We start from the raw sequence: 27,557 nt of genomic DNA on the forward strand, positions 1-27,557 counted from the left end.
AGATAGATATAGCTGGCTGTTGTGTAATTATATGTCCTCGAGAATATTGAAGGACTTTTGTTGCTTTGCCAGGCTATTAAGATGATTGGGAGGGACTTTGAATGCTACAATAGCTGCTTTGTCACTGTTTTTAGTTCTCTAATACAAGTCATTCCAATTTTGTCCATCCTGAGATTTTCTTTGGAAATGGGTAGCTATGAAACACAGTCAGCTGAAGCAGCGGGCAGTTACATGAAGAGCTTTGCTTACCTTGGTATAGTTGTTCTGAAATTTCTTTCCCTGAGGTGGGTGAATGTGAGGGCTGGGAGGGGACAGAAAGGCAGTGGCAGGGTAGCCCCTGCCTGCACAGGTTTTTGGAAGAACCCTCCCATTGTACTAGGAAGACGGAGGGCTCTGTGAAAGACTGCAGCTGGGGTTCAGATTGGTTTGGCAACTTGAAGGGTGTTTTCTGCATGTTGGTCTTCTAGAGAGAGCCCTCAGCATTTATCGGAAAAAACCAAAGGAATTAGCTCTTTATTTTCAACCGTAATGACTTTGGTTAGGAAGTTTCTTGCGAGACTGATGGTGAGTTTTGCTAGTGGGTTGCCGGCAAATCAGATGACAACATGCAATAGGCAGTAGCAAGCAGCAGCAAAAGGCCTTCAGTGTAGCACTAATCATGGTTTAAAATAAGTGTTTGTGTGCTGGGGAGGGGGAGCATGGATCTATACTTTCTGGCAGCTGTTAGTGTCTTACTCAGTAGTGAAGCTTAATTGGTATTTTTCAAGTTGAAGGGAGATGCTGACTTGGCCAGGATGACCCCAAAGCTGGCAGCAGTGATTTTATAAACGTGATTCATTCCAGGAGGTTTGATACACAAGATTACTACTTCTTGTCCCCTCAAGACCCAAAGATTGCCAGTACATTGGAGACAGTGGGGCCAGGTTTTCACAAACACACAGCACTTTTGTTCCATATATTATTAGGTTTTGTGTGTTTGTTATCGCTGAACCAATGGATTAGAGATTCTCATGGATGGTACAAGTGACTGAATTCAAGTTGTGGCCTTATTAAGAAAAGGGGAGCAGTTCTTTAACTGCTTCCTGTCTCCTGCTTTCAGGTGTTGTCCTGATGGAGAGTATTTTCATGGAGAGCTGCCATTCAGATAGGGAACAGATAGCAGCTCTCCAGACCAAGGAGCCCATCATTTATAAAAATGGCTCTACAAGTCAAGGGTTGTTGGGTCAGGGAGAGGCCTGGTGATCTCATGAGCAGTCTTCCAGCTGTGGCAGTTTATTCTGAGCCAAGGCAAAACAAAGTTTGTCTAATTTTAGGACTAATCAGCCTCAACTTTACCTCTGTACAAAGCAGTGTCCCAAGCCATGGGTAGTATGTACAATTTCAAAGCTGCATGTTTGACTTGTAGCCAGTGGCTGAAGATATTTTGTGAGTGGTTAGAGTTTTTTTATGCATCATTGGGTGAGAATAATCCCTGAAAATCAGTAGAAGTGGATTAGACTCCACATTGCCCTTGGTTCCATATGCAGCCTGTTCATCACTAAGAATAGCTCTTTGCCTTGTCTCCAGATGGAGGAAGCGCCTTGTTTTTGTCTGTGGGCGGCCTTCCTCCATGCTGTGGCGAAATCATTATATTTGTCAGGTCAGTACTTGGCTGAGTAAATAGCAGCAAGTAGGTCTTGATGTGAGAGATCTAGTCCTGAAGTAAGAGTTTCCTTTACTTAGAGGGACTTTCACATGGAGGCAGACCTGGAAAAAATGTGTCATTTCTGCCTAAAGGCACGCACTTTTCCAGTAATGAGTCTCGGTTGCTTGCCTTGTGTTGCTATTGCAGATCCTCTTTCCTCCTAACTCAGCTTCTTCTTGGGCCTGACCTAAGACAGTTATAGTTTTCCTGTACTTCTGACCTTACTGCCTGCAGCCATGGGAGCAACTCTAATGCCTAAGATTTGGCAGCTTAGCTTCCCTGACAGGCAGCAGCTTGGGGCGGGTGTAGAATCCTTAGGAGACCCAAATATTTATGGTAAATTAGCAAAACTTGCAAGGGGGTCATTAAAAAAAAATATGTTGAGAAGTCTTGCCTAGTGTTTAGAGCAAGAGACTGGGAGTCGGGACTCCTGGTTTCTGTGTCTGGTTTTGCCACTGATTGATTTGTTGCATGGCAAGCAACTTCTGTTCTCTTATCGTGCCTCAGAGTGCCTACCTGTAAAGTAGGGCATCACAAGACTGATCTCCTGCCCATGACAACATTGAGGCTTAGCTGTTTTTAGCTCTTTGGATGCCAGGTGCAGTAGGTGTCCAGAATGCAATGTGCTTTTTCAGCAAGGATGTTATAGCAGAAGAAGTTTGCAGGGAGGTCATAGATTGGAAAGGATTGGTCAGGGCCTTTGCCCCTCAGAACTTGCCATAGCAGAGGCTCCTTTACTGACTCCTCTGAAAGTAGAAGGCAGGGTGGAATCAAACTGGCTGTACTCAGTATTTGGTTTCCAAGGTAGTAGAGCAGTATTTTCCAAGGCAGGGTTTCTAATCCTGATGAGAGGTTTCACCAGGATTCAACCTCTGAATGTCAAGCTAGTATATGAGATTGTAATGTTGCTTGAGGCCAACATCTCTTTGCATCCTGTTTTGCAATATTCCCTGACATTCCCCACATTCCTGGCAGTAAGGCTTCTGTGCGGAAAAAAAAAAATTGCTCTTTTGTCTTTCTGCAAGCCTGTGACATCCTTTGAACCACTTCTCAACAGACATTTGGCCTGGTCTCTCTAGTGCTGCTGTTTGCTCCATAATGTATAGAAAGCATTGGCCTTGGAATCCTTCCATGAAAGCATCTCCTTCAAATAGAGAAGAGAGACAGGTTTGTAGACTCAAATTTGGCCCTAACCACCTCCATAAAGTTCAGGCCTTGAACTATTGGGGGTCGACCCTATTGGGGCTCCAGACTTATTCCAAAGTTTAATTTCTGTCTCCACATTTCCAAGATGATTACCTCCTTGGCAGCCTGCAGATTCCTAGCCCTCTGCTTCTTTAATTAGTGCAGCGCATCCTTATAACTTGGTTTTGAGGCTTCTGTTTTTCGATTTTTTTATATGGATTAAGAATGCGGAACCGTCTCAGTGGTCTGTGAGCTGTCATCTCTGGCCCTGGGCTATACCGTACCTAATACACTGTTAGAAACCAAACCATATGAGATTAATTGCCAGTTGTTAGATGACAGTAGTGTTTTAGGAGGCAAGTGTCTTGTTTTAGTCCCTAAATTGTCTCTGAGAAGCCCTTGATTTAATAGGGGAAAGAAATAATGGCTCCCTAGACTGTTTTGTGGGACAGTGTTTCAGCTCACTCTGGGCATGTGGACATATTGTCTCTTCCACCTTCTTTGGAGTGAGCCTGGTTTCTCCCCAACCTCCTCCCCCACCCAGAAATATTGGCTGCCCTGATACCCATGAGGCAGCTGATGATTATTCTCTGCAACTGGAAATTATGGTCTGGTTTCCTTCAGTGGCGCCCCTGGAGTACTAATGACAGGAAGGTCCGGTTGGGGATTATCATGGAATAAGCTTTTCCTGAGAAGAATTGGGCTGAGATCCATTTTGGGTGGTGGCTGGGATCACAAATAGCCTTGACACCCCTCTTTTTCCTGCCATCCTCCCCCCGCCAAACCTTCCATCATACATACGCCCACCGGACACACTGTCTGCGTGTGCTGCAGGGAGTTGATCTTGGAACGGTGGTGTGGACGCTTCTGGCTCCAGTGTCCTGGCCAGAGTCCAGTTTGATTAATGTTCTTTGGCCTTTCCAAATCGCCCCTGCACTGTCAGCCAGATATGGGTTTCTTCCTCACAACTGCCCCTAAATCAGTGTACAGCAGTGCTGTGCACTGTTTAACCGAGGTCACATTCTGCTTCAGGGGTAGCTATAGGTCAGTGATGATGATGGTGGGGAATTATCCATTCATGTACACATAGTAAATGGTCTTGTACACTGTAAATATGGCCTTTTATCTGTTATGGGGGGAGAGGAGGAGTCAGCTGTCTACTGGTGGCTTGCCTTCAGTTGGGGCTGGGAAATGTTTGGTCCTCCTTCCCTGTAGGGGCTTGATTACATCAGTGCAGTTTACAACCCTGAGAGGATCACAGGTTTGTTGTTCTGAGTTTGAGCCTTCCTGTTCCAGTGGAGCAGGTTACTCCCTCTTTAAATAGCTATAATGATATATATGATTAAAGTGGAAGCAGCATCAGGTCAGTGAGATATAAAGGGGACTTCCCATTAAAAACGAAGTCTAGTGGCTGTGTGTAAAGCCCTGTACTTTCTTTACATTGCTGTTACATGAGATCACATTTGGAAATGACTTTTGACTCTTGTGTTGGTGGAAATTTTACATGCATTCCCAGGTAACTTGGATGACCACTCAGATGCCTTCGCATCTGTGAGGGACTCTGTCATCATTAGCTGGATGTGTGCTGACTGTGTTTCTGCTAGCCCTTTCCAAGGCTTACTCAGAGGTTGCACCTTTGTCCCCCTTCCTTACATCAGACCTGAATTTCCCCTGTTCTGCCCCACATAGATGGCAGATCTTTCGGCTCCTGTTGTAAATGATTGGTGCCAGGGACACTGAATCAGGAAACTGGCATTGTAGAGAATATGGTTTTTGCTACAGACTAATTTATTTGCTACGTAAGCTGAACTTTCCCTTTAGGCTGTTTCATTTCCCATCGGTTTCTTGCCTTAGTTGGTCTGCCCAATCCCCATATGAGGTAGGGAAGTATTGTCTAAAGTACAAACAGGCTAAGGTCATACATGAAGTTGGTGATGAAGCAGGGCATTGAACCTGGGTCTCCCAAATGCCAGGTGCCAGTGCACTAACTCTTGGATCTCCTTTCCTCTTTATCCTCTGGCCCTCTGTGAAGGTTTGCAGTGCATCATCATCACTCATTCTTATTTCTGACCATCATTTGTCAGAGTACTGAAGGGTACATTTGAATTCAGACCTGCTGCGAGTGGGCAGAACCCCTAGTCAATTAGGTCTTATGTTGACCCCCCTTTTTAAAGTAGATGTTAACAAAAGCCACCTGCCTGGAAAGCAGGATCTAAGATGTGACTGGTAGAACTGGACACCTTTACTCAATCTTTCCCTTCCTGACACAGGCAGTAAGTTTAAAGTCAACTCCACTTTTGGCAGCTACATGTTGGCGAGGGTGCTGTGTGTGAGAAACAGGAATCAGGGCTCCTGAAAATGCTCTTGTTTAGGTGCCTGAGAGCAGGCTATATCTAGGCACTCCCATCTTTTATAACCAGCTTTGAATTTTTTAACCATCCAGGTTGGGAGTGGCAAAGCCCTCTCTTGGGCCATGCTGGTGAATCTGTCTATATCATACCTTCTAGGCCAGGGGTTCCCAAACTGTGATACATGTACTAATGGGGGTATACCAGACATCTCTGGGGGATATGCGAGAGAAATTGTATAATGGTGCATTTAGTTTTCATTATAATCATTGGTATTTAAGGGGTTAAAATTTAAACCATGCTGGTAGGGGTATGTGGGCAGCTGGTAAATCTGGAAGGGGGTATGCAATAAGAAAAAGTTTGTGAACCTCTGCTCTAGGCAGTTCATGTGAGGGTGGAGTGATTCCTTTACACTCTTTTAAATTAGAAAGTTGTGCTGAGAAAAACAAAACGGTACATCTGTCTAGCAATGCAAAGGAGAGTTTAAGGAGAGCCTGAAACCGTTAAGCTGCATGCAAGCACATATGTTTGCTTTCTCTCTCTCTGTCTTGCTTCCATCCCTGCTATTTATATGGTTCAGCCCCCAACTACACACACCATAGATGTCTTATACCTTCCTGGGGAGGACTCAGTGTTTCTCAGGATGGATGAGGTCAGCAAGGGTAGTTTTGATTAGCTCACAGCACCACAGGCCTGGGTGGAAAAGAGGACAGATCTCCAGCTTACTGCCTGCAGGAAGGAATTTGGGTTGGAAATCCTCCTGTATCCAGCAGACAGTGCATTGCAACAGCTGACATAGACAATGGAAGGGGACGCTGGTCATGCTTTTATATTCCTCTTCATTTAATCCACACTTTTTCCGATGAACAGAATCAGGATTAAAAATTACAGCCATGGTGAGTCTGCTTGTGTTTGAGATTCGTGTTTTCACCCATGTGAAAGATTTCTATCTGCAGATCTTCTTGAAAGGGGGAATGGGAAACAGTTTGTTAAGTGACCTGTTCGTGGCTCTTTTGCAGTTGGTTAGTTTGCTTTGGATTGTGTGTTACAGGGTGAACAGGGTTAAATGCATTAATTCCTTTATATGATAAGATTTTCCTTTAAAAAAAAATATTTTTCTTGAAACGAGTTACAGTTGCTGCCTCGAATGGTGATTTCCCGTACTTCATATTGTGTGTTTGGAGAGGGGATGCAACAAAAAAGCTGTATGCTGCTTTACCAGATGTGAGTCCTGCAAAGTCCTAATAAAGTAAAATTAAGGGTGGGATTGTTTGTTTGGCCACATGTAAGGGAGAACAGCGTGGATGTAATTTTCCTCTGAGTATCTGCCTACCGAATTAAGAATCCACTGACATAGCAAAACTCTGGCCCTTTTAATATTTGGGCTTATTTCTCTCATAGTGAACTCAACTGATAAAAGTTCTCTGATTGCATCGCATACCAGTTCATTGCCACACACCTTCCTATGGCCCTGCCAGTATGCCCTTCTGGGCTCTCTGACCCGCCACCTCCTGTCCTGCAGAGAGAGAGGGAGCAGACTGGGACAGAAACTAGGTTTAGCAAGAATCAATAGGAATAGCTGAAATGCCAGCCGTGCCAACGTTAAATTTTGTAATTTATGAAGGTTTATTTTTTTAATGTAATCTTTGGGGAAAGGGAAAGAGAAATTTTAAAGTTACAGAGACTGGTGTGCTGGAATTGGAGCAGGGTTTATTTGTATTCAGGGAAAATGAGATTTCCTTGTTAGTGACAATTATTCAGGTGGCCAGTGCACTGATAGTGCTAATGACATCTAAATGAAGTGGCTGTGTTCGCAGGATTGCAAAAGAGAATAGATGATTTGTACTGATTCAGTCATGCTCCAGGTAGGCATAGATCTTACAGATATAAAATAGATCTAGGGCCTGTTTCTGGAAGCTTAGAACTGAAGGGCTTGATGCTGCAAATGTGCACACAAAATACCACAGTTCAGCTAACATCTCACTTCAATATGATGGGATTACTCACATGTTTAAAGGTGAGGCATGTGTCTAAGAATCTGCTGCATTAGGGTTCAACTGTGTTCATACAACTAGTTCCCAATATGCCAGGTGTGATAGGGGATGGGGGATAGGGAATGATGGATGAGGGAAGGCGTGACTGAAATAAGCCCCCATAATGGGCTGCAGGTTGGCAGCTCACTGCAAATAGACACTGTAGTGGAGGTGGATTTGGAGTTACATTTCAGCATCTGAAATGCAGGGAACAGTGACTGGAGAGCTACTTAAAACAATCACTTTAGTGTGACCACTTAAAGGACAGGAAAAATGTATTCTCAAGTCCAAACCAAAAGTAGCCCCTTGTGCCTCAGCAAGATAATCAGTGCCCACTGCTTGTGGGTAAAGGAGCATGCCAAACACAGCAGTTTTCAGTAACATCCATCTCCAGGCTGCCAGCCCATTCCAGCACCAACAATCATGTTGTAGAAAACCTATTGACATGATAGAATCTGGTTAACCATGCTGGTATTCAAGAGGGTTGAAGTTAGCACTGGTTATGACAAATAAGGATCTGTTCATGGTACCCATGGGGCTAAATTTAACTTCCACTGAAATCAATATGAATCTTCCAGTTTCTTGTCTGAGAACTGTATTGTTTTAAAACCTTTGAGTTCAGATAAATCTATAGTGCAGTGACTCTCCATGGGATTCTTCTAGTAGTAAACACTGACATTATTAAAATAAACTAGACAGAGAGGGAAATTCTCTCCCATATCAAGTAAGGTTTTATATTCTATATTTTGATTTAAAAGCTCAAGCAATGTAGAATGCCCCTGGTTTTTCACTGGCATCAAGAATAGCTCGTAAGTGTTTTAATAGGATAAGGAGACTTCAGAAAGCAGGTATGTTTGGTCAGAATCTGACACTGCTAAGGCTCAATCAGCTACAGATACCACATTAGAGAGGAGTGAAGCAAGATGTTCCAACTTTGCATCAAAGTGGTTCTAATTTTCATGGTTTTGAATGATATTAGGTGCTGTACCATCGCATCAAATGCAACGTATTTTTCTTGACAAAATTGATGCCTGTAATTCCCCACTGGTACAGGTCCACCACTTGTAGCCACCGTGGGAAGGTTAATGTAAGCAGAACTATTATTTTTCTGTGACTTTTTGGTGCAGTTTTTCTCTGACAGTAAAATACCTGACACTGCCTATGGTACAGCTTCCACTGTTGCAAGAAGTGGTCCAGTATTTTGCCAGCGTAGAGAAATCAGTCGTGTAGCCCTGGTGTAACACTGCATCATCTCCCTGCCAGAGCCCCTACACTGGAAGCATTGCATCGTTGAAAGGAAGAGGCTCTAACACAGGCTGACTGAATATGTGGCGTCCCTTAGTCCAAACAAGGTGCTTTTGTGATCAGTAAGATGATTAACAGGAAAGCAGTGGAGCAGTCTCTGGGTGGGTGGGATGCATGATAGAAAAGATGCATTTATTTAAGCATCTGAGTAGGTGTTTTCTTTTTATTTCCTTTGGGGCCTTCAGTCTCTGTCATTAATGTGCCAGCCTGCCGTGGTAATAGGAACCATAGAAATGAGTTAATGTATCAATAAATTCATGGCTACATCACCTGGGAGTATCAGGTATGGAGAGACTCGCATCTGTTCACTTGTATAATAAAAACGCTGTTGCAATGAATGGCATGTGTCTGTGCCTGTCTTTGTGTGTGGTTTTTTGAAGGGGAGGGAGTTGGTGCAGGTAGTGCTAAGCCGTACATGTTGAAATGGCTTTTTTTTTTTTTTTTTACCATTAGTACTAACTCCCAACCCCCCACAAATTTGTTTCAAAACCTGTTATGTGCAGCTCCCCCTACTTGATGGGACTCAAACTGAAGACTCATTGAGGGAAGCTGTGTGTGGTAAACACTAATTGGAGCAGAATTTTAAGTGTTTGCATATGTACAGGTTGGTTGGGGGTCAAAATAGGTTGGTGTGTTAATGGACTGCATTTCTTCCTCCCAGGCACTGAGTCACAAGTTCAGTGATTTCTGTGAGTTTCGGTTTAGCCCATACAGGATATTAATGTCCATGAGCAACCCCTTTTCTAAACTCTTATTTTGAGTGAAAGGTTCAATAAAGCCATTTTTTTTATGAAGAAGGAAAATAGTCCAAGAGACATAGAAGCTTATCTAATGTTAGTATAAGACTCTGGAAAGAAATGGGGCATGCTGCTTTAGACTAAACTTCCCATAGGGGCGCGACTAGTAGCTGAACTTGGAGTGGGCAAGTGGGGTACCAGCCCTAGGAACCAATTTAGAGGGAGTGCTAGCCTGGCAGCCCCTGGGGCATCTGCACTGCTGTGGGTGCAGCAGCTACCCATGGTTGGGGAGCTGAGGCCACAGGAGCAGCAGCCTGTGCAGCCCAGGGCACCAGCATTTCTCGTTCTGTCTCTGGGTGTGCCCTGCAGTTTGGGAAGTGCTGATCTAAACTGTTCCAAAGAGCAGCTGTAACTTTGCAGCCCAGAAACTTGATCCAAACTGATATAATCAAAGCATCTTGCAGGAGGCAGGAAATCCTGTCAAACCACCAGGGCTCAAAGGGGCCTTTCCCCTCTTGTTAGCACCTTCTCTCAGACACCAAAGGGAAGAGCTTGCCCTGGTCCTTTGCCCTTGCTTCCTCAGAGAAGATGCAAGGTGTGCACTTGTCTCATCATCCTTGTGTTGAGAGGAGAGAGGCCTGTGCTTTCACCTTTCACTGGTGCTTCTTCACCTGTCTTGGTCAGAAAAGTGCATAAAATGCAGGTGTGGGGGGCAAGGAGAAGCATGAGGAGGGCTTTTGTCTGCCGTTTGCCCTTTTTTTTCTTTTTCCCATTGGTGCCCTTCACACTCCCTCACTTCCACCAGACATCTGTTATGCATCTGTGATTAACATTGTGATTAACCCCTGAGCTACCATTGTACTCATGTTGCCAGGTGCAGACCAGAGCGAGGACCTGCAGGGTTGTGAGAGGAAGTGTCTTGCTACGGACAAGGGGAGGTAAAAGGGCAGAAATGTGTGTGGGGAACACATATATAAAATACCTGTGGGAGAGGAACTGCGTGAAGTTGCCTCCCACACACAAGCACACGTCTCACCCTTGTCAGACATATGATCTAGCTGTGTCTATGTTTGTCCATGGTATCTTCTTGATTGTAGCACAAAACCACAGAGAAAAACAGACAGAAAGACCCCTCTTGTTTTCAATCGCAGAAGTCTTGACTGGCCGCTTCCTTCTTCAGTTATCTGGTAAACCAGAAGGAAGCCGAAGATAACAGGAGTTGCACCACAGCTCGAAAAAAGCTAAGAACAGTCCTTCTGTCACTTGCTCATCTACAGCTCCTTTCACCCAAGCTTGCAGCGCTATCGGGGTCTTGAAGATATAACAGTTGGGTTTGTTTAGATACTCCCATGATCTTCAGTGCAGCATAAAAGGGGGATTGGTTTCTGTTGAGGCAAACATCAAGATATATTGACCCAGTGAAGCAAGTAATGAGTGAAGAGGCATGGTTTCTTTCTCTGTAAAATGGGAATTATAAAACATATCTACCTCTCATAGGTCTTATAGGATTGCATTTATTTAGGGCAAATTCTCCCCTAGGGTATGATGTTTGTAATTCCCACTAAAGTCATTGGGAATTCAGATCTGTGCACATCCGTTTAAATCTGTCCCTTAATGTTTGCAGAAGCTATTGAGACATCTCCGTGTAAAACACTCCAGATGTTCATGTATTATTAAAAAATCAAATGCTGCCTTAGGCCTAAGGTTTTAAACACACAAAGTGGGAGATATTGATTCTTGACAACGTGTAAAGCTGGATGTGGCTTTGACCTTTTAGTACGCAGTATGATTTTCTGTATAATCTTTCTCTTCTTTATTTTGCCTTCAGTGTGGTGGGATTGCCCTTTGATTTTTCTCATTGAATTTCTTTTCTTTTTTAAAAGATGAAAAAAGAGAGTTATGATGGGTAGCATGCTCACCAAATACCATATTCTCATACCATGTACCCTCAGATAAGACACACACTTTGTTTTGGGGAGGCAGAATGAAGAAAAAAAGATCTTTCCTTTTACCAAATTTTTAGTTGTTAATTTTATGAGAAGTTGAGTGTGGTATGCAAATAAATACAGTAATATAGCAACTGAAGTAAAAACCACTGCTTGCTTTGATCAGCAGGATCATGGATGCATGCTTGGTCCATAGGCCTATTTTAAGAGGAAGTAGACTCCTATATGTGCACAGAATGGCATTTTCAACTCAAATTTATCCAAGCAATAGCAGTACATTTTATTTTTGGAGCATTTAATGCATACTTTATTACTGAGTCTTTGCAATGCTGCTGGGATGCTTAGGCACCCCCAGACAGGCAGCTGAAATGCTAGTGATCTGGTGATTTCCTTCCTGCATGATGGATTTTAGTGCCTTTACCAGGCTTTCAGAATCAAAGAGAAGAGTAGAACAGGGGTGGCAACCTGCACTGTGTGTGCCACAAACTTCATGGACAGTCTCTGCGTGTGACGTGCAGCAAATCGGGGAGGGGACAGACAGCAGAGCAGCAAGTAGGGCAGGGAGCACAAGGTAGAGCAGCAAATTGGATGGGGAAAGGAATTGGAGTGGCACTTGGGGAGACTGTAGCACTAATCTATGGGTGCTCCTGCCAGAAAAGTTGGCTTTCACTGGAGTTAGACCATGAGTCTTGGCTGCCTCAAGATCAGTGAAGCTGAACTCCAGCGAGTGATATCCATCATTCCTTAGCTGCAAGGATGTTTAGTCGGTGAAGCAAATAAGGGAATTCTAGAGGGAGGGACCTCATAACCCCTAAAAATGCACATGGCTATCTCTCTCGTGTATAAACGTGCGCACACATATGCCTGGCACTATTCTGTGATTAAGCAGTTTGTTGCAGCTGCCTGAAAGAGCTTTCTGCCCCCAGACAACTCTTCATGTTTATACTGCGTAGTACTGTACATGTCTTGGATATGAACAGTAAACTAATCTGCTGCTTACACTGTGAACTGAGTTGCTTTTGCCATTCATTTTCTTCCTCCTCCTCCACTGCAACTCCAGCTTCTGTCCAGGCTGGAACCGTGGCCACCCTCTGTTGACGTTCCTCCTGCCAGTGCTTTAGACTCTCGAGGGTTCCTCAGTCATGATGGAATCGGTGCTGTTAAAAGCAGACAACATATTTCAAGGCTGGAGTGCGAGGGAGGTATTTGAAAAATCCCTTGTTGGCAGTGCAGCAGGGCACTGTTCCCAAGGCTTGCAAATCCTGGAAACTGTGTGAAAGTTAATTATGGAGATCCACCGTATATGGGAGAGTGACCAGTAAAGTTTCTTATTCCTATCTGGAGACTGTATCTGTGCCTGTGTCTGTTGAAATGTAGGAGGATTGGTGGATTGTACTGAGAGTTTCATAAAAAGGTGAAATCTATTGCTCTTTATCCATGATATGCACCAAAGTGTGGAGTCTCTGATCCAAGTGTGGATGGTGAATGCTACTGGGCTACAGGATGTAAGCTCTTGGCACGTGTCTCCCATGCTAAAAAGCTGTTCCTCATACCACGTGTGTATAATAGAGGACTCCAGACTGCAACATTCAGAACTGGTTTCCAAAACCCATGGGGGTGTGGGTGGGAGCACATACACTGTTTAGCTCATAGCTGGAAGACAGTAGCATTGCAATATCACATCATTATTCACTCCTGTAATGCTAGGTGTCGTGGGGGCAGGGGTGGAATAATTCCATTTGCTTGGTTTCCTCTGCGCTCATATAAATAGGATGTGCAGAGCCACAGTCTCTTCTCCCTCACACTGGTGTCTATCAGGGGTAACTCCAGAAGATGGGTTACATTAGTTTAAGTGAGAGGAGAATCAGTGAGTTTATATTGTGCATAGTATATGTGTACATGTGTATATATGTATGTGTATGTACAAATGAATGCATACACACACATCTTCAGTATATGCTGTAAGGACAGAAATGTGCATATTTGACACCTAATGGGATACATTCTGCTTTCAGAGATACTTGGGATCCAAGTTAGTGCCAAATTCAGTGAGGGTGTATCTGCATCAATGAAGACAGAACTGGGCATCATAGGTAGAATTCAGTTTGTAATCCCAGTGCAGTTACAGCTGGAATGAAATTAGCTCAATGTGTTTAGCAGAGGTTGGACGTGAGTCCTATATGTAAAATGGTTATTTCAGATCTTAGGCTTCTTAAGTAACAGATGGGTGGATACCCCATTGGCTCAGGGGACATACCAGGATTTTTTCTGTAGGTTCCATAACAAATCAGAAGACGCTTATGTTTACAGACTAGGGAAAAACATGAATTCTACTTTTTATGTAATAGCTTATTTTAAACCAGGATGGAAAGAAAAACCACCCAAAAGTGCTACATGCCCTAAAACTGGAGCTGAGCTGGAGTCTAATAAAAAGAGACTGCACTCCCACTCACATCTGCCCAGCATCTGATTTCATCGCTTTCCATTATGTAATGTATGGGCAGTTTTATGAGGTGGTTTTCTTTTTCACACACTAATTGCCTATGTGGGACTTTTTATGGGGAATTTGGAAACTTGCATAGAAATTCTGGGCTCATGGGGTGTTGCTTGTACCTTTTTCTTTTTTTTCTTTTTTTTTTTTAAAGGGAAAGTGCACAGCTGGAACTTCAGGAAATGGTTTTTATTCTTTAATTCAATTTGCCTCCAGTGTTTGAGCCTCGTTTGTCTTCAATTGTCCATATTTTATTGTCTCCCTCGTGTTTTACTAGCAAGCTTATTGTCTATCCTGGGATAGGATTTTCCATGGTCCCTAAAAACTCTTGAGGGAGAGATTGAGTACGCCCTCCCCCAGCACAGCTTGTGTATGCTGCTTGGACAGCAGGTAGGCATCTGCCTGTACCACAGGTGGCTGGGAGAGAATTGTGCTAGTGTGGCTACAGAGTTGGGTCTGTCCAACCAGCCATCTGCTGTGCTCCACAGTCTCCAGTAAGCGGTGTGCACTAACTACGGGGTTGGTTGTGCCTGAATCCGCAGATTCTGAGCTGTGCTGCAGCCCATAAAGCAAATCCTGTGATTCATTGTCTTGCTTAAAACTGTCTTTGCCCCTGCCATTCCTGAGCATCATGGCTGCTGTGCTGCATCGCTAAAACAGCAATTCTCAACCAGAATGTCATGGTGCACTGGGATGCCGCAAGATCCTTTCAAGGGTGCTGCGGTGTGCTACACAGTGGTTAGCCCTGTTAGTTGTGCAAACTTGATTTGTGAGAGAAGCCCAGAGGTTTTGAATAGGAGTATGTAGTGTTAAAAGCGCGCTGACCTGTCATGATCTTTCCGAGTTCTTGGCAACATTTTGCCTCCCCCCTCCCCTGATCTCACCAAGAGAAAGCTGAGTGGGATGGGAGCAGAGCGTCCTGCCCACCCAGTGTATTTTCTCTGCAGTCATTGCTTATTTAGTGCAGTGGCTGCTATCTTGTCTAACACCACTGGGAACAAACTATGGCGGTCATGAACTAAAAGCAATGGACAGTTGCATATTGACCTAAACAGCTAGGATACAGAGCAGCAGTGGGTCAGGCACAGGGAGCTATAACACACATTCACCAGCATGTTGCATCAACATAAAATTCCTCTATAAAAAGGAAATGGGATGATCTGTGCTAGTAATAACCACAGGGATTATTCTTTTTCTTTCAGTATTTATATTAATCTCTTTTTTTTTTTTCTTTTACTTTCAGTGGTGAAACTAGAGACAATTTCACTTTGATTCTAGTCACTTTCTCTTCCTGTTTTTTACTTAGTGGCTACTGTCAGTAGAAAACAAAATATAACAGCAGCCCACTTTAACAAGAAGATAATGAAAAGTAATGATTTCCCTCTATTTTCACTGGAACGAGAAAAAAAAATGAAAATAGAAACAGGGTTAATTCTGATATCTTTTTATGGATCTTCATGTGGTGTTAATTATCTGTGTAGGAGTTTCAAGGAAATAGATTTCAGGAAAATTATGTTAATAATTCCATCAAGAACAAGAAAAATGAAACTGGATGTGGTGTCAGTTTACAGAGAAACTGTAAACTCTGTCTCCAGGTATCTTTAGCTACTTTCTACAAATTAGCCCCACAATATGCAAAATAAGGTTGATCCCAACAAGTCTGCATTATGGACTTACACAAAAATCAGACGCACTGGAAGACACAGGAAGAGTTGTGCATGTTGTAATATTATTAATTCATTTCTGAAGAATGAGGAGGGCATTATTCTGGGCAGTGCTAATGGTTTTCATGCATGGTGGAGTTTTCTGATTTTTCCTCTGGTATACTAGGAAACAGAATTCACTCCTTCTTTTCAAAGTAAATCTATATTTTGCCCCTTCCACAGGGGATAGTGACCCTCTTGGCCAGTTGTGGATGTAAGGGCCTTGCGGGGTGGCTTTTTATTTCTGAGACAGAGAGAGAAATCCTTCTGGAGATTGGGCACTAACTTTTCTGGATGCTGCAGCTCACGCACCTGTTTCATTGCTCTGGGTCCTACCATGATGCTTTTCCTTTGGTAGGCAGCTTGGAATCCGGTTGTGTTATCATAAATATTATTCTAGTGTTTCTTATCAGGCCTCGGAAAGATCCTTTCCAGGATTTCCTCGGGAAAGTATTTTTTGTGTAAGGGGTGGGAGTAAAGGCGGAAATCAACTGCAGTCTCTTGGCCTGCATGGAGATGCTTTGAAATTTTTCCAGTGCCTGCAGTGGTGCTGGTGGAGATTATCCTGTGTGGTCAGGGTGGAGTCTGTCACCCTGTTTCTAGTGTATTTGATCTCTAGAATCCTTTCTTATAAGAAGTGGTTTGGGATAAAACACAGGTTTCATCATTTCGGGGTGAATACTGTACTTTAAAAGACATGTGAAATTGTTTGCAGCCGCCTAAAAGAAAGGCACATTTCAGACTTCCTCTCGCTTCTCTATCCCCTCCTCCATTCAGTGTATATTGGAACCACTTTGCTTGGAGGGGAAGGAAATGTTGCTCTCTGACTTCATATTTCCACTGGTGATGTGAAGTAGAGTTCACTTGGATCCCAGACCTGCCTACTGCGCACACACCACTCCCTGCCTTTGTGGAGGAGCAGAAGGCAGCTTTTCTCAGTTTATGGAGAATTCTTTGATTCCACGGCCTTTTGCTGTCTTGTCGCCTACGTCTGCCTGCAACTTGAATATTACTTGAAGAAAATACTGTTGTGCCAATGTTTTTGCTTCTTTGAGTCCCGGAGGTTGCATGTGTGGTAGATCAGACCTGCTCAGCATCAGCTCTGCAATATTATTTTATCAATTCAATCTGTCTACCTTAAGGGGTAAGCTCAGCACAACAGCATGTGCCAAAAAAACAAAAAAATATTTTTGTGGCTGGTCTTTATTCCTTTATTTTTCTCTTTAGAAAAATTCTTATTTACAGCATTTGCCTTAAAGAAAAATATCTAGATTTTATTTGGTGACCAATGTGAAATGAGGGGCTTGGTCTAGTTCTTGGTGGACTGATAGCTACATCAGAAAAACTGCAGGTGCTATTGGCTCCCTCATCTAATTCCTCAGATTCTTGACTGGAAGTGCCGCAGGGATTTTAAGTTCTGCTAAGGGTTCCTCCCAGGGAAGGCATCTTTGAGGATGTTTATAGGAAGGTTGGATGTTTCCTGGGCAGTATATGCTCTATGGATAAAAGAGGACTTTGCTGTCCATGGCCTTCAGGCTATCATCTTTAATGGCTGAAGAGAATTAAAATGCAATCTGGAATTTTTTCTGGTTCTTAGTTAAAAGACTCATATTTTTAATAATAATCCTCTGGGAAAAGGAAGGTACAACATGATTTAATTTGCAATCATACAGGCAAGGGTCATCCTGATGGGGTCTTGGAACGTATAGCAAGTGTTTAAACTAGAAATGACCTGCTTTCCTCTTAGCCCTTGTGGTCAATTAAGCACAGCGCCCTTAGGTTGCCAGTACATGTTTTCTCTCCTTTCATAAACAAGAAACAAAATTTGATTTTTTATTTCTTCTGGAAATATATATTGTGCAAGAAGGGCAGTGGTGGGGAACGAGGACGGGAGGAATCGCAGCCATACGATGTGGTCCTTCTTAGGGATCATAAAGCACTGACTTCAGGTTGTTTTTTCTAAGCTTTGCAGTTTGCAGGCAGCATGCTTTTCTGTGTTGCCTTGTTCCAAAATGTATATATTATCCACTTAGTGACTGATGTGAGTTGGGGGAGCAAGACATTCCCGCATGCACTTTCCAAAATAACTTTAGCTTAATTTTTAAGAAGACAGCTTGACCAAGGGCCCACAGTGGATCTGGATTTGAACCTGTGGCTTTTGAACTCTTCAACATTTGGGTGGATTCAGAGCCAGGGGTTTGGTTTGACCTGTTGTAAAGTTAAGGAACAGCTGCAAAAGTTGGATCCAGATCCATATTTCTTTACCAAACCTTCTTCCCCAAAGCTCAGAGGTATCCAGGTCCAGGGTTTTGGCTCAGTCCTGACTGAAATGTTTGTTTTGTGCTTTTTCTTTCAAGTCCTGAATAAACACATCGAGTACTCTTGGTTGGTGTGAGTAACGGCATTTGTGGTGGTTTATTTCAAGATGCTCTTGCCTGATCTGGCCATATGCATATCAATATCACTACAGAGCTGCTGCAAAACAGGGAAATGGGCAGGGAAAAATCTGCAGTAATTTTATAGTAAGGGTTTCTGTATTTTACAGTAAGTGTTGGTCATGATCACAAACTTGAATCTTACTAAGCAGTGGGACTCCCGACATCAGAGAACAGCTCTCCCTAGTTGCTTGGGAATTTCGCTGATTTTTCCTAACTCCACAAGTTCTGAAACTTGCAAGAACTTCCCAGAAGCTAAATTGTCTGTGGCTGTTGTATTGAGTCATCAAGAGACATTTTAGGCCATGTATGAAGAAACACTGACAGCACTGTCAATAATTCACAGCTGGACCCCTTTAAAGTCTACAGAAAACCTCTTAATTGTCCTGCTTTTCATTTCACAAGCTTTGTCTGTCTGCTTGAGAGCAGCACGCTGGGTTCTTGCCCTAAGGTCTGATTCTCAGAGCTGCTGTAGAACTTGGCGGCTGTGCGTGGCTAGAGGTTTTGGAGATCAGGCCACTAGCCATACTTCAGTGCAGGGGTCTGAGGCAGGTCCCTCATGGTATAACTACAGCGACCCTGATTCTGCTACCCTTGTGAAGTAGCACCATATTCTATGCTAGTGCCACTGATTCTAGTAGAGAGGGAGAAACTGCACTTCTGCCACTCAGAATTGCCACACAGCAGCTTTGGCCCCAGTTTCCCTTCACCACTGATCTTATTCCATGTAAAATTAATAAAGGCTAGCCCCAGGATCCATAAAAGTGCTGTCTGGGTTGTGCTCTTAAAGCTCTTGATGTGGTCTCCAGCTGACCAACAACATGCTAACCATTGCTTTTGGAGTGATTGCTACCAAAAGGGATACATGGTTTTTAAACAGCCCATTTTATGGAGATACCATTGACTTTGGCTTACGTGCTTTAAAAATGGTTTCATGGCCACGAGTAGTGATCTGAACACGTGTGGAGTGAACCAGCGTCTCATGCACAGTGCTGCTCTTTGGAGTTAATGCAATGTCTCTGGATGCTTGAGAGTCTCAAACTAATTAATTTGCTTTGTTTCAGAAATCAAGGCCAAGGAGGCTTGTGACTGGCTGCGGGCAGCAGGATTTCCTCAGTATGCACAGCTTTATGAAGGTAAGGCTGCCTCTGCTGTATTCTCTGGGGTAGCAATGGGAGAAGCGTTAATTTGCTCATCTCCCCTTTCACTTCCTGCCATCCAGGTCTTTGCTAGTGAATTCCTGAGCTATCTCCAGCTGGGAGAAGTCCTGAGACAGCTCTTAACTTTCAAGAAGAGAAAGCAAGCCCTTTTCCTCTCTTGGGCCAGTACTTGGGGCAGGATAATGGGCTCCAAAGGCAAATGCCCAGGTGTCAGGTGTGGGTGACTGTAAAGACAGACAAACAAGAGAATTCAGAGGAGCCTTCTGTCGGTATCGAGCAGTGGTTCTCAACCTTTTTTGTATGAAGACCCATTTGTAAACATCAGTGGCCAGTCCTGCTCCCCAGTGTGTGGGGCAGGGGGTGGGTGTGTAGGGCATGCAGGGCCTCAAGCTCCTTTAAAAGAGAACCCATTTTTTAAAGTTTGTTTGCAACCCTTTCATATATTGACCCACAGGTTGAGAAACACTGATGTAGAGGATGAATCCTGTGTACCTAGATTCAGAGTAGCTGGTAGCTGAAGCTTAGAGATGTGTGAGTAACAGGGATTCAGGAGGGTCTTCACAGTGGCTGCTCAACTGTTTTTGTCAGGGGGTCACTGGCTAATTATGTGCTCTGACCCAGGATGACATTGTGCTAGGTTGCTCTGGCAGGGTTTCAGGTGACAAGACTCAGATGTAGAGAGCCAAATTTGATTGTGTGGTCCTGTTCAGACCATGGGGATGCATTCCAGGCCTTCCCACCTGAAGGTTTCAGGAATTTTTGCCTTCTGTGTGTGGTTCTTTCCTCTGTGTCTTTGGATGCAGGTCGTCACTACAGGTTTTTCAAAGCACTGAGGCCAGTCTGGAAAGAAGAGACAGAGAGGGCAATTCACTAATTGTTTGATTGTATGTTACAACTTTAAACCTTCCAACATGACAGAGGTCTGGAGAACTGGTCCCACTATTGTCCTTTCAGCATTCCTGAACCTCTCCCCTTCAAGCAGTGCTGCTAGAAAGCTCACAAGATGCCTGGCCAGGCCAGAGAAAGACCAGTCTGAATAGATAACGTTGTCTCCAAGTATTTTAATAAGTGTTTTCTGGAGGCGGTGACACATGTACAGCTAAACTTGGTGTAGCACAGGAGTGGGAATGAATATTTTTCCTCTCTGTACTTAGTTGTCCTTGGTGGCAGTGTCCTGTCCCCGCTCACTAGTTAGTAGCAAGATTTATGCACTCTCCAAGCATGCAGCAGATCATTGCTTGAAACCACTCACATCACTTTATTGTGGGGTCCCTGAAGGGAAGGACATATGAAGAGAGAATGGCTGGATACGTCCAACAGACTTGCTTCTCACACGCCCAGTTCACAAAGTAACCCTTGCAAAGCCTGTCTCCTTACTTTGTTTACCTTAAGAGATGGTGGAGGCCACTGGTCCCGCTGTAGGTGGCCTGTGTTGAATAATTGCAGCTTTAGCGTAAGCTAGCTTAGGGAAAGAGAAGGCTAGAACAATAGGTGGAAGCTGAGCCTTTAGGCAGGGTGCAAAGCCAGCTATTGTTCAGTTTAGACACTTCCACTCATCTCCTCCAAGCACATTATGCATACAAAATGCCACTTCACTGATAGCTTCCTAGGCTGCTTGTTTGTTCCTACTTTCTATTTTAAGGGTGACCTCCTTGTGTATCCCAGTGCAGAGACTGGCCAGATTTCTATAGGTGAGGTCCATGTCCAGTTCCTTTGGGTTGCTACTCACTCATACAAAGGGGGACAAATATCTGGTTCTAGATACTGGGAAATAAAACCCTGTCTCAACTTAGGCTTTGTTAGATCAGTCCCTTACTGTCTCATTCTGTTTTGCAGCCTGCACTTCACAGCTTCAGTTTCAGCTAGGCTTTTGCACTCATAGGAGATAGGTAAAGTACAACCATGTATGTAGGTTCTCAAGCAGAGCTACCTTAAAAAGGAACAGGAAAAGAGCAGAGGGACCTTGCCATACAGAACTCATCTGCGTGGGTGGTGCTTAGCACCCATCATGCAGTATTTTTGGAAGATCCTAAGAGAGATGGAGAGGCAGTGATAGTTGCCTTTAAAGACACCGCTGCTCTAAGCATGTGCTAACTTCATTCCCTCCCCCAGCAACTGCCTGGAAGCCAGCAAATGTGTCTGTTATCTGAGACCTGACTCACGTCTTTTGAGTCAGTGCTGGGGCAAATTGGGTGATAATGTTAGGGCTGCTGTGCTGTCCACATCCCATACCACTTCCTTGACTCAGGATGGGTTAGGGAAGGAGAACAGTCTGAGAAGGGCATCGCAACACAGTAAGTGCTGTCTCCCAATCTTGTTCTCCTCTCTTTTTTCCTTCCTTTGGGGGGAGATGAAGATTCTTCATTTGAACCACAGCCGTGGGCACACTGAATGCTAATGAGAGATGCAGACCAGCTATGCTCAACCCAGAGCCCTTAGTTGCCAGAGCTGGCTGTAGAGGAAGTCCTGATGCATCAGCTTGGTGCCATGGTCACTGATTATAGAACAGTTTTGCTCCCCTTATGAAGTTATAGTTTTGAGCCTTGCTGTGGATGTGTAGCTAGGGCAGTTTCAGAGGTGGGATTCTGCTGTCTGGTGTGCACAGGTTAAGCTCTTAAAATGGCTTGTTCACTACAGGGACTGCTAAGCTTAACAGAGCGTCTTTGGCATGGCACTGCCTTCCCCTAGGCTGCCCCTGTCCACATCGTGGGTCTCCCACACCTGTATGGAGTTCTGCTAGCAAATGTTCTGAGCAAAATATTTTCTTCTCTGGCTGCTAAAAGGAGTGTGTGATTTAGCAGCTAGAGCTCATGATTGGGGCAGTTTTAAAAAATGGAAAGCGTTTTCCCCAGAGGTGCAGGACATGTCAGGGTTACTTCCTCTTGGAGCATTTACTCTGCAGGGAGGAAACTGCCTGTCTGAGAATGAGCAGGTGAGATAGGAAGCTCAGTAACGGGGTTGGCATTTCTCAGTGATCTTTGGTTTTGTATCTGGTATTCCCATCCTTTGTCCTGTATACCTTGTTTTTCCCTTTCCAGCACCATCTCTTTGTCTAACCCATATTTCCAGTCTCTGCATTTCTCCTGTGCTCATCATCATGACACTGAGACCCCAGCTATTGCCTGCTCATCTTTCTCCTAGTCTGCCTTCTGTCCATCTTCTCTGGTTTGCCCTCTGGAAGGTGCCAAAATGTGCGGCAGCTGATCATCTTTCTAGTGGAGGACAGTGGGCAGAGAGTATGGTTAGCCCTTTTACTTTTCCTTTTGGAGCATGTATTTTGAATACTCTGCCTTGGAAACTCCCAAGGCAGGTTGGAGCTATTCACTGAGTAGTGGCATATTGTATCTGACCCACTGGGAAGGATACCACTGCTTCCCTCTCCCACTCTTTGGTCCCAGGGAAGCAAGTATTTTGCAGGTGTTCTCCTGGGATAGGTGCTCCATGTGGTAATGTGATGCACTGTAGATGTATTACCCCAGCTTTAATGGTATTTTTCAGTTCTTGGGGTGTTTGCCTAACACAGTAGAGTACCATATACCTGAATGAGCTGGTTTGGGTATGCAGCAAAGCTGGTTTTCTGCCCACAGTAGTGCACCCTACTATGTATCAGAGCTAACTAGTCTGGACAGGGTGTCATGCTAATTTAGCAGTACTGTTCCAAGTACCTTTGCTGGCTTGTCCAGAAGTAGCACTGGTAGCCTTCTGCAACACTCAGCTGTGCCATAGAGACATATCCTTATTTACACTGCAAGTTGTTGGAGTTCAAAAGGCCTCCAACCTTCTACTCTATTTGTCTTTCATTATTCTCCCTTCTCTTCTTTCTCCACATCTCTCCTCCTCCTGTGTCTCCACACTTGTCTTCTCCCCCAAATCCCCACTTAGTCTTCTGTTGGAGTTGGTGATTCACAAGCTGAGACTCTAATCCACCTCCTGCTCTTCTCTTCCTCAGCCTTGCTGTTCCCTATTGATATCACCTCTGTGAAGACTGACCACAGCTTTTTGGACGAGGACTCCCTCACATCTCTGTGCAGGTAAAGATCACCTCAAAAAAATAAGTTATACAAAGAACAGAGGAACAGCAAGGACCCCTCAGGCATCAGTCTTCCTGCTCCCCTGTACTGCATTGTGCCTAACCAGGAACGTCAAGTTGAGCAAAACTCCCTAAGAAAGGAGTAACAAATAATAGAGGCAACACAATTTAATGGATTAGGTATGAGGCTAGAAAGGAGAGGCAGGGGGATCAGGGGACTTCAGTTCTCACTCTGTCCCTGATGCTGATTCCCTCTAGTCATGCCTTACTTTTTCAGTATTGTTTTCTTCACCTGCACAACATGGGGTTGGGATGTGCTATTCCACTGGATGAGTAATGGCTTTGTTCTGTTTAGAGGAAAAACCGAATTCTTGTACAGTAGAAGCATCTTGTAAAAAACTTTCTCTATAGGTTTATTTTTTAAATGTTCTGCCTGTGGACTCCCAGTTCCTTATGGCTCTATTTAGAAATGAAACAAGTACTACGCACTGGAAGTCTGTGCATTGACAGTCTTGTCAAGTTGGGCATCATGCCCTTAATAGTAGGATTCAAAGGTCAGGTTGGGATCTGTACCTCAGAAGCTGGCACATCTCTGAATGTTATTGCATCTGTTGCATCTTCTGTACAGTTTTCAGAATCAGGCTTCTCTTGTTATGCTTCCAGGCCTTCTCATGGCTTTTTGCTTTCTAGTTAGTTTACCTTCCCATTCTAGCCACATGTACAGAGGTGAGGAGAAATCACGTAGCTCTCAGCTGAGGTGGGGTACATGAGGGAGTTAAATATCTCAGCTTCTCCTAAAAGGTTTCACTTGGATTGCTGTTTAGAAACATGGAAAGATTCAGTGAAAGAACTTAGGGTTTTTTTCTGAACTAGCTTCCCATTCTCCACTGTTTATTGTTAGTTTCTGTGTAGTATCTCCTCACGCCACATGGGGTATGGAGGAAAATGAATAGTTCTTCACTGTGGCATATTTTGTATAGATTTAGATATATTAATGGGGCTTAGTTATATCTTGCACAATTGAAAAGTGCTTAAGAAATTACATCTTCAAGCTATAGAAAGGACATTTTGTTTATTTGCATTAGCATAGACAGACACTCCATCTGTGTGCAGCTTTTCACCTGGCTGACTTTTGTGTGCATGTCACATGTGAATGAAAGCAAATGTGCATTGAACAAGGTACTAAGGTAAAATGCCAGATGCCAGAGGACTGCCAGTTATCCTCTTGAGTAGTTTGTCAGGAATTGAATTCTCTCCCAGCAATCCTGTAGGGGCAAGTTTGTTTGCTGCAGCTGATTCTACTCTGGTGGATTTAGTCTAAACTAGTGATAGATCCCTTTTGTTTCATGGACTATACAGTTTTCTGGATGCTTCGACTAAGGAGCATAAGAAGTGATTGGCTTGAGAGACATTGGACTCCTTTGTCTGAATGCATGGGAATAGTACCTACATAGTACTTCACTGGAAAGCATGTCTCTCTTTATATCATGAGGGCTGAAAATAGCACCAGTCTATGCCATACATATATTTTTGATAGAGGATCGGTCCTGGTATTTAAGCAGTAGTCTTTCTTAGTATTGTTTTCATGACCAAGACCAAACACTTAATGGAAAGGGCTGTCAAATCCCTTGTATATGATTCCTCTGTTCTTAGTCAAATTTCAAATTGCAAATGATTTAGGAGTCTGAGCTCCTTTGTTTTATATTCCAATATCCTTCCTCATAGCTATGTCCCTGCACTGTCCTCATAGATGAAAGCTTGCATGGGTATTTATGAACAGGACCCTTTTTTCCCTCTCTGACTGGTGCAACACCTGCAACAGAAGCCATATTTAAGCATAGCTGCTGTTTTCTTTAATTATCATGCTGAGGCTGTTCTAATGGAGATGGCTGCATTCTCTGTTACCGTTCTCTTGGGTAGATATGAACTGCTTCACCCTGCACCTCTCCTTGGTCTAGCTTTGGGGAAATGTGGAAGGGTGCTGTGGAAAGGTTTTTGAAGCTCCCAGGTTCCAATCTATTTCTGTTAGAGCTTTTATGTTTCTTTGCTTCCACATGTGTCAGTGTTTGGGTGGCTTGTGTTGTTCTGGGGTTGTTTCGCCCTGCTAACCTAGAACAGGTTCTTTCTGCCTGCTCAGGTGGTTGCTCGCAATAGTCTGCATCATTGCCAGTGCCTTTGGAGAGTGTGCATGGTGGGTGGCATAAATGGAGCCACAGCTCTCAGATAGGAATGCCTCAGGCTGACTTTCCAAAGCCATCATGTAATCTCTGGGGTACACAAGGCAGCCGCATGCAGCATTTAGCTGATTAGAAGGTCAAAAAAGGAAATTTAGTATGCAACTCTTCCAAGAAAACAAAATCCCATACACACATTTTCTCCCCTGCTAGCGCACACATGCCTGCTCACTCTTTGTTTCATCTCTTTCATTCTGCCAAAAGTCTGTAAATATAATCCCTTTGCTTCTGAATTTCTCCAGCCAGCAAGGGACAAAGTGGAAGGCTGTTTGACTTCTTTCCAGATGGGTGACAGGCCGGGCATGCAGCTGGCCTTGCAGCTGCCTGTTCTGCATAAGGCCATGTCTTGTGCTTCTACCTAAGTCCCTTTGCCATCCTGGATAGAAACTGTTGTGGAAAATCTTCCTTCTTCACCACAGGAATCATTATGGTCTTATGAATGCAGGGTCTTTGTCAGTCCTTCAGTACTGCAGACCTCTCATTATTAGACTACTGGTTTCTGTTCAGTTGCTGGAATCTCTTTGAAACCTTCACTCTGAGTTTAGCTAGTTTTTGGGACCTTCAAATGAAGACTTAGCTTGAGCCCTATGATAAATTTAGACTTTTAGTTCTGTTTTTATCTTTTCTGTGTAAAAGTGGCTTTCCTTTTACAACAGGGTAACTAATGACATTTCTTATCTTGCTTTACCATCCTAGTGTCTCCCGGTGGAGATGAGGTGCTATAATTTTTACACTGAGGTAGCCAGGTGAAGTTAACACTGTATTTCCCACCTAGCTATCTCACAATAAAAATTACAGTGCCTTGTCTCCCCTTAGGTGTTTAAGCAGGATAGCTTATGGGCATTAGTCATCTGGTAGCAAAAAGGCACCTTTTTGGCAATGCAGACATAGTCTTTGCACCCTGGAGCAAGCCTTTGCAAAAGCTCTTAGTACAAGTTAATTAGCAATGTATTAACTTAGGTAAAATTGGAACCACAAACTCTAGTCTAGACACACCTGGAGGGGCAAGGTCTAGCAGTTTCAAGTGGTGGTGGCAGTCAGGAACTCATGAACTCTAGTTCTGCCTCTGTCACCGACTCCTGCAGGGCAATTGGCTGAGTCACCTCATGCCTCTGAGCCTTCATTTCCCCAGATAGGTCAGATTTTGTGCCTGCAGAACTTGCACATTAACCCACATCAGAATCTCTGTGGCTTTGTTTCATACACTGCTCATTTGCAGGTTCAGTCCTGCATTCATGCACGTGCAAACAGACTGATTCGTAACTTCTCTGAGACCCATTCAGGAGACCACTTTGGAACTATAAGTGTGTAATGTCCATCAGATTTGTATACCTAACCACTTCCTGCAGGGAGCCCTGAGACCTTTCCCAGACAGTTTCATAGCCATTTGCCTTTTCCTCAGGATCTCAGCAAACAGGGAGGAAATGGGTGTCTCCAACAGAGTTCAGCAGAGATTTAATTAAATTAATGCTGAGGATTTGCCTTCCCACCTGGTGGGATCTCTCTCTACCTCCCTGCTTGTACACTGTCCATTATATTACTAGCTTCCTCAGGGAAACTGTTATTAAATTGCCCAGAATCTAAACAATGAGTTAAGTGAACGAGGCTTAATCCTCTGTCAGCTAAATGTCAAAGCAGTTTAGTTGACTGCCCTGAGTGACTTAATAACAGGCAAGTAGGTCATGTGCCTCATGCCCAAAGCCAGCTTTTTTCCTCCCCTACCTTAGAGCATTTCATTAAACACCCTCAGCGGGGAGGCAGATCATTGCTGTTTCCTTTTACCTCCTGCTGCCACTTTTTCTTCCCATTTCTTTTAGAAAAATCAAGGATTTTTTCCCCATCAGAATGTTTTGCTGGTGAAAGGCACCGGGTTTGCTATTATCCAGACATGCGTGGACATTTAGTACCCCAGGGACAACTAGCAGCAGTGCACCTTGCACAGCTGCTGCTTGTCTCCGGGGAACGCCTGTGCCACATGTGCTCTGGCACACAGTAAGTTACCCCGGGGGTAGCAGGGGAGGCTGGGGCCACCAGCAGCCTTACCTGTGGTCCTGGGGGCCTCCCAGGGCTGCAGTAGTGGCAATTCTGCTGCAAGAAGCCTGGCTGGCAGCTGCAGTGTGGTTCCAGGTAACCCGGCTCCTCCTTTGAGCAGCGTGTGCTGCCTGTGCATGTGCTGCTCTGCTTTTTTTCTCTGTGGGCCTTTTGACCCCTGGATATTCAGGGATCAGAAACCCCCTCCACGCTGCTCCCTTGCAGCGCAGAGAAC

General features: G+C 44.1%; 1 protein-coding gene and 1 long non-coding RNA gene across 6 annotated transcripts in view; one reads left to right on the top strand and one right to left on the bottom strand.

Annotated features, from left to right (window-relative positions):
* The window catches only part of STARD8 (StAR related lipid transfer domain containing 8), a 116,002-nt gene that overhangs the window by 70,997 nt on the left and 17,448 nt on the right, over positions 1-27,557 (top strand). For 3 of the 5 annotated variants that reach the window (XM_019521098.1, XM_019521099.1, XM_019521101.1), the window contains 2 exons: positions 18,932-19,003; positions 22,977-23,058. In XM_019521098.1, coding sequence (XP_019376643.1) covers positions 18,932-19,003; positions 22,977-23,058 — 154 coding nt within the window. Of the gene's footprint in view, positions 1-15,473; positions 16,577-18,931; positions 19,004-22,976; positions 23,059-27,557 lie in introns of those variants that run through there. The other 2 variants (XM_019521100.1, XM_019521102.1) reach the window with 2 other exon arrangements.
* Positions 23,416-27,498, bottom strand: LOC109300461. Its single transcript, XR_002098238.1, has 3 exons — positions 27,335-27,498; positions 26,288-26,441; positions 23,416-23,873 (listed from the first exon to the last, which is right to left on the bottom strand). It is a non-coding gene; the product is annotated as an uncharacterized LOC109300461 (long non-coding RNA).

The sequence above is a fragment of the Gavialis gangeticus genome, unplaced genomic scaffold, assembly GCF_001723915.1.
Source record: "Gavialis gangeticus isolate Ggan-Ray unplaced genomic scaffold, GavGan_comp1, whole genome shotgun sequence".
NCBI classification, from domain to species: domain Eukaryota; kingdom Metazoa; phylum Chordata; order Crocodylia; family Gavialidae; genus Gavialis; species Gavialis gangeticus.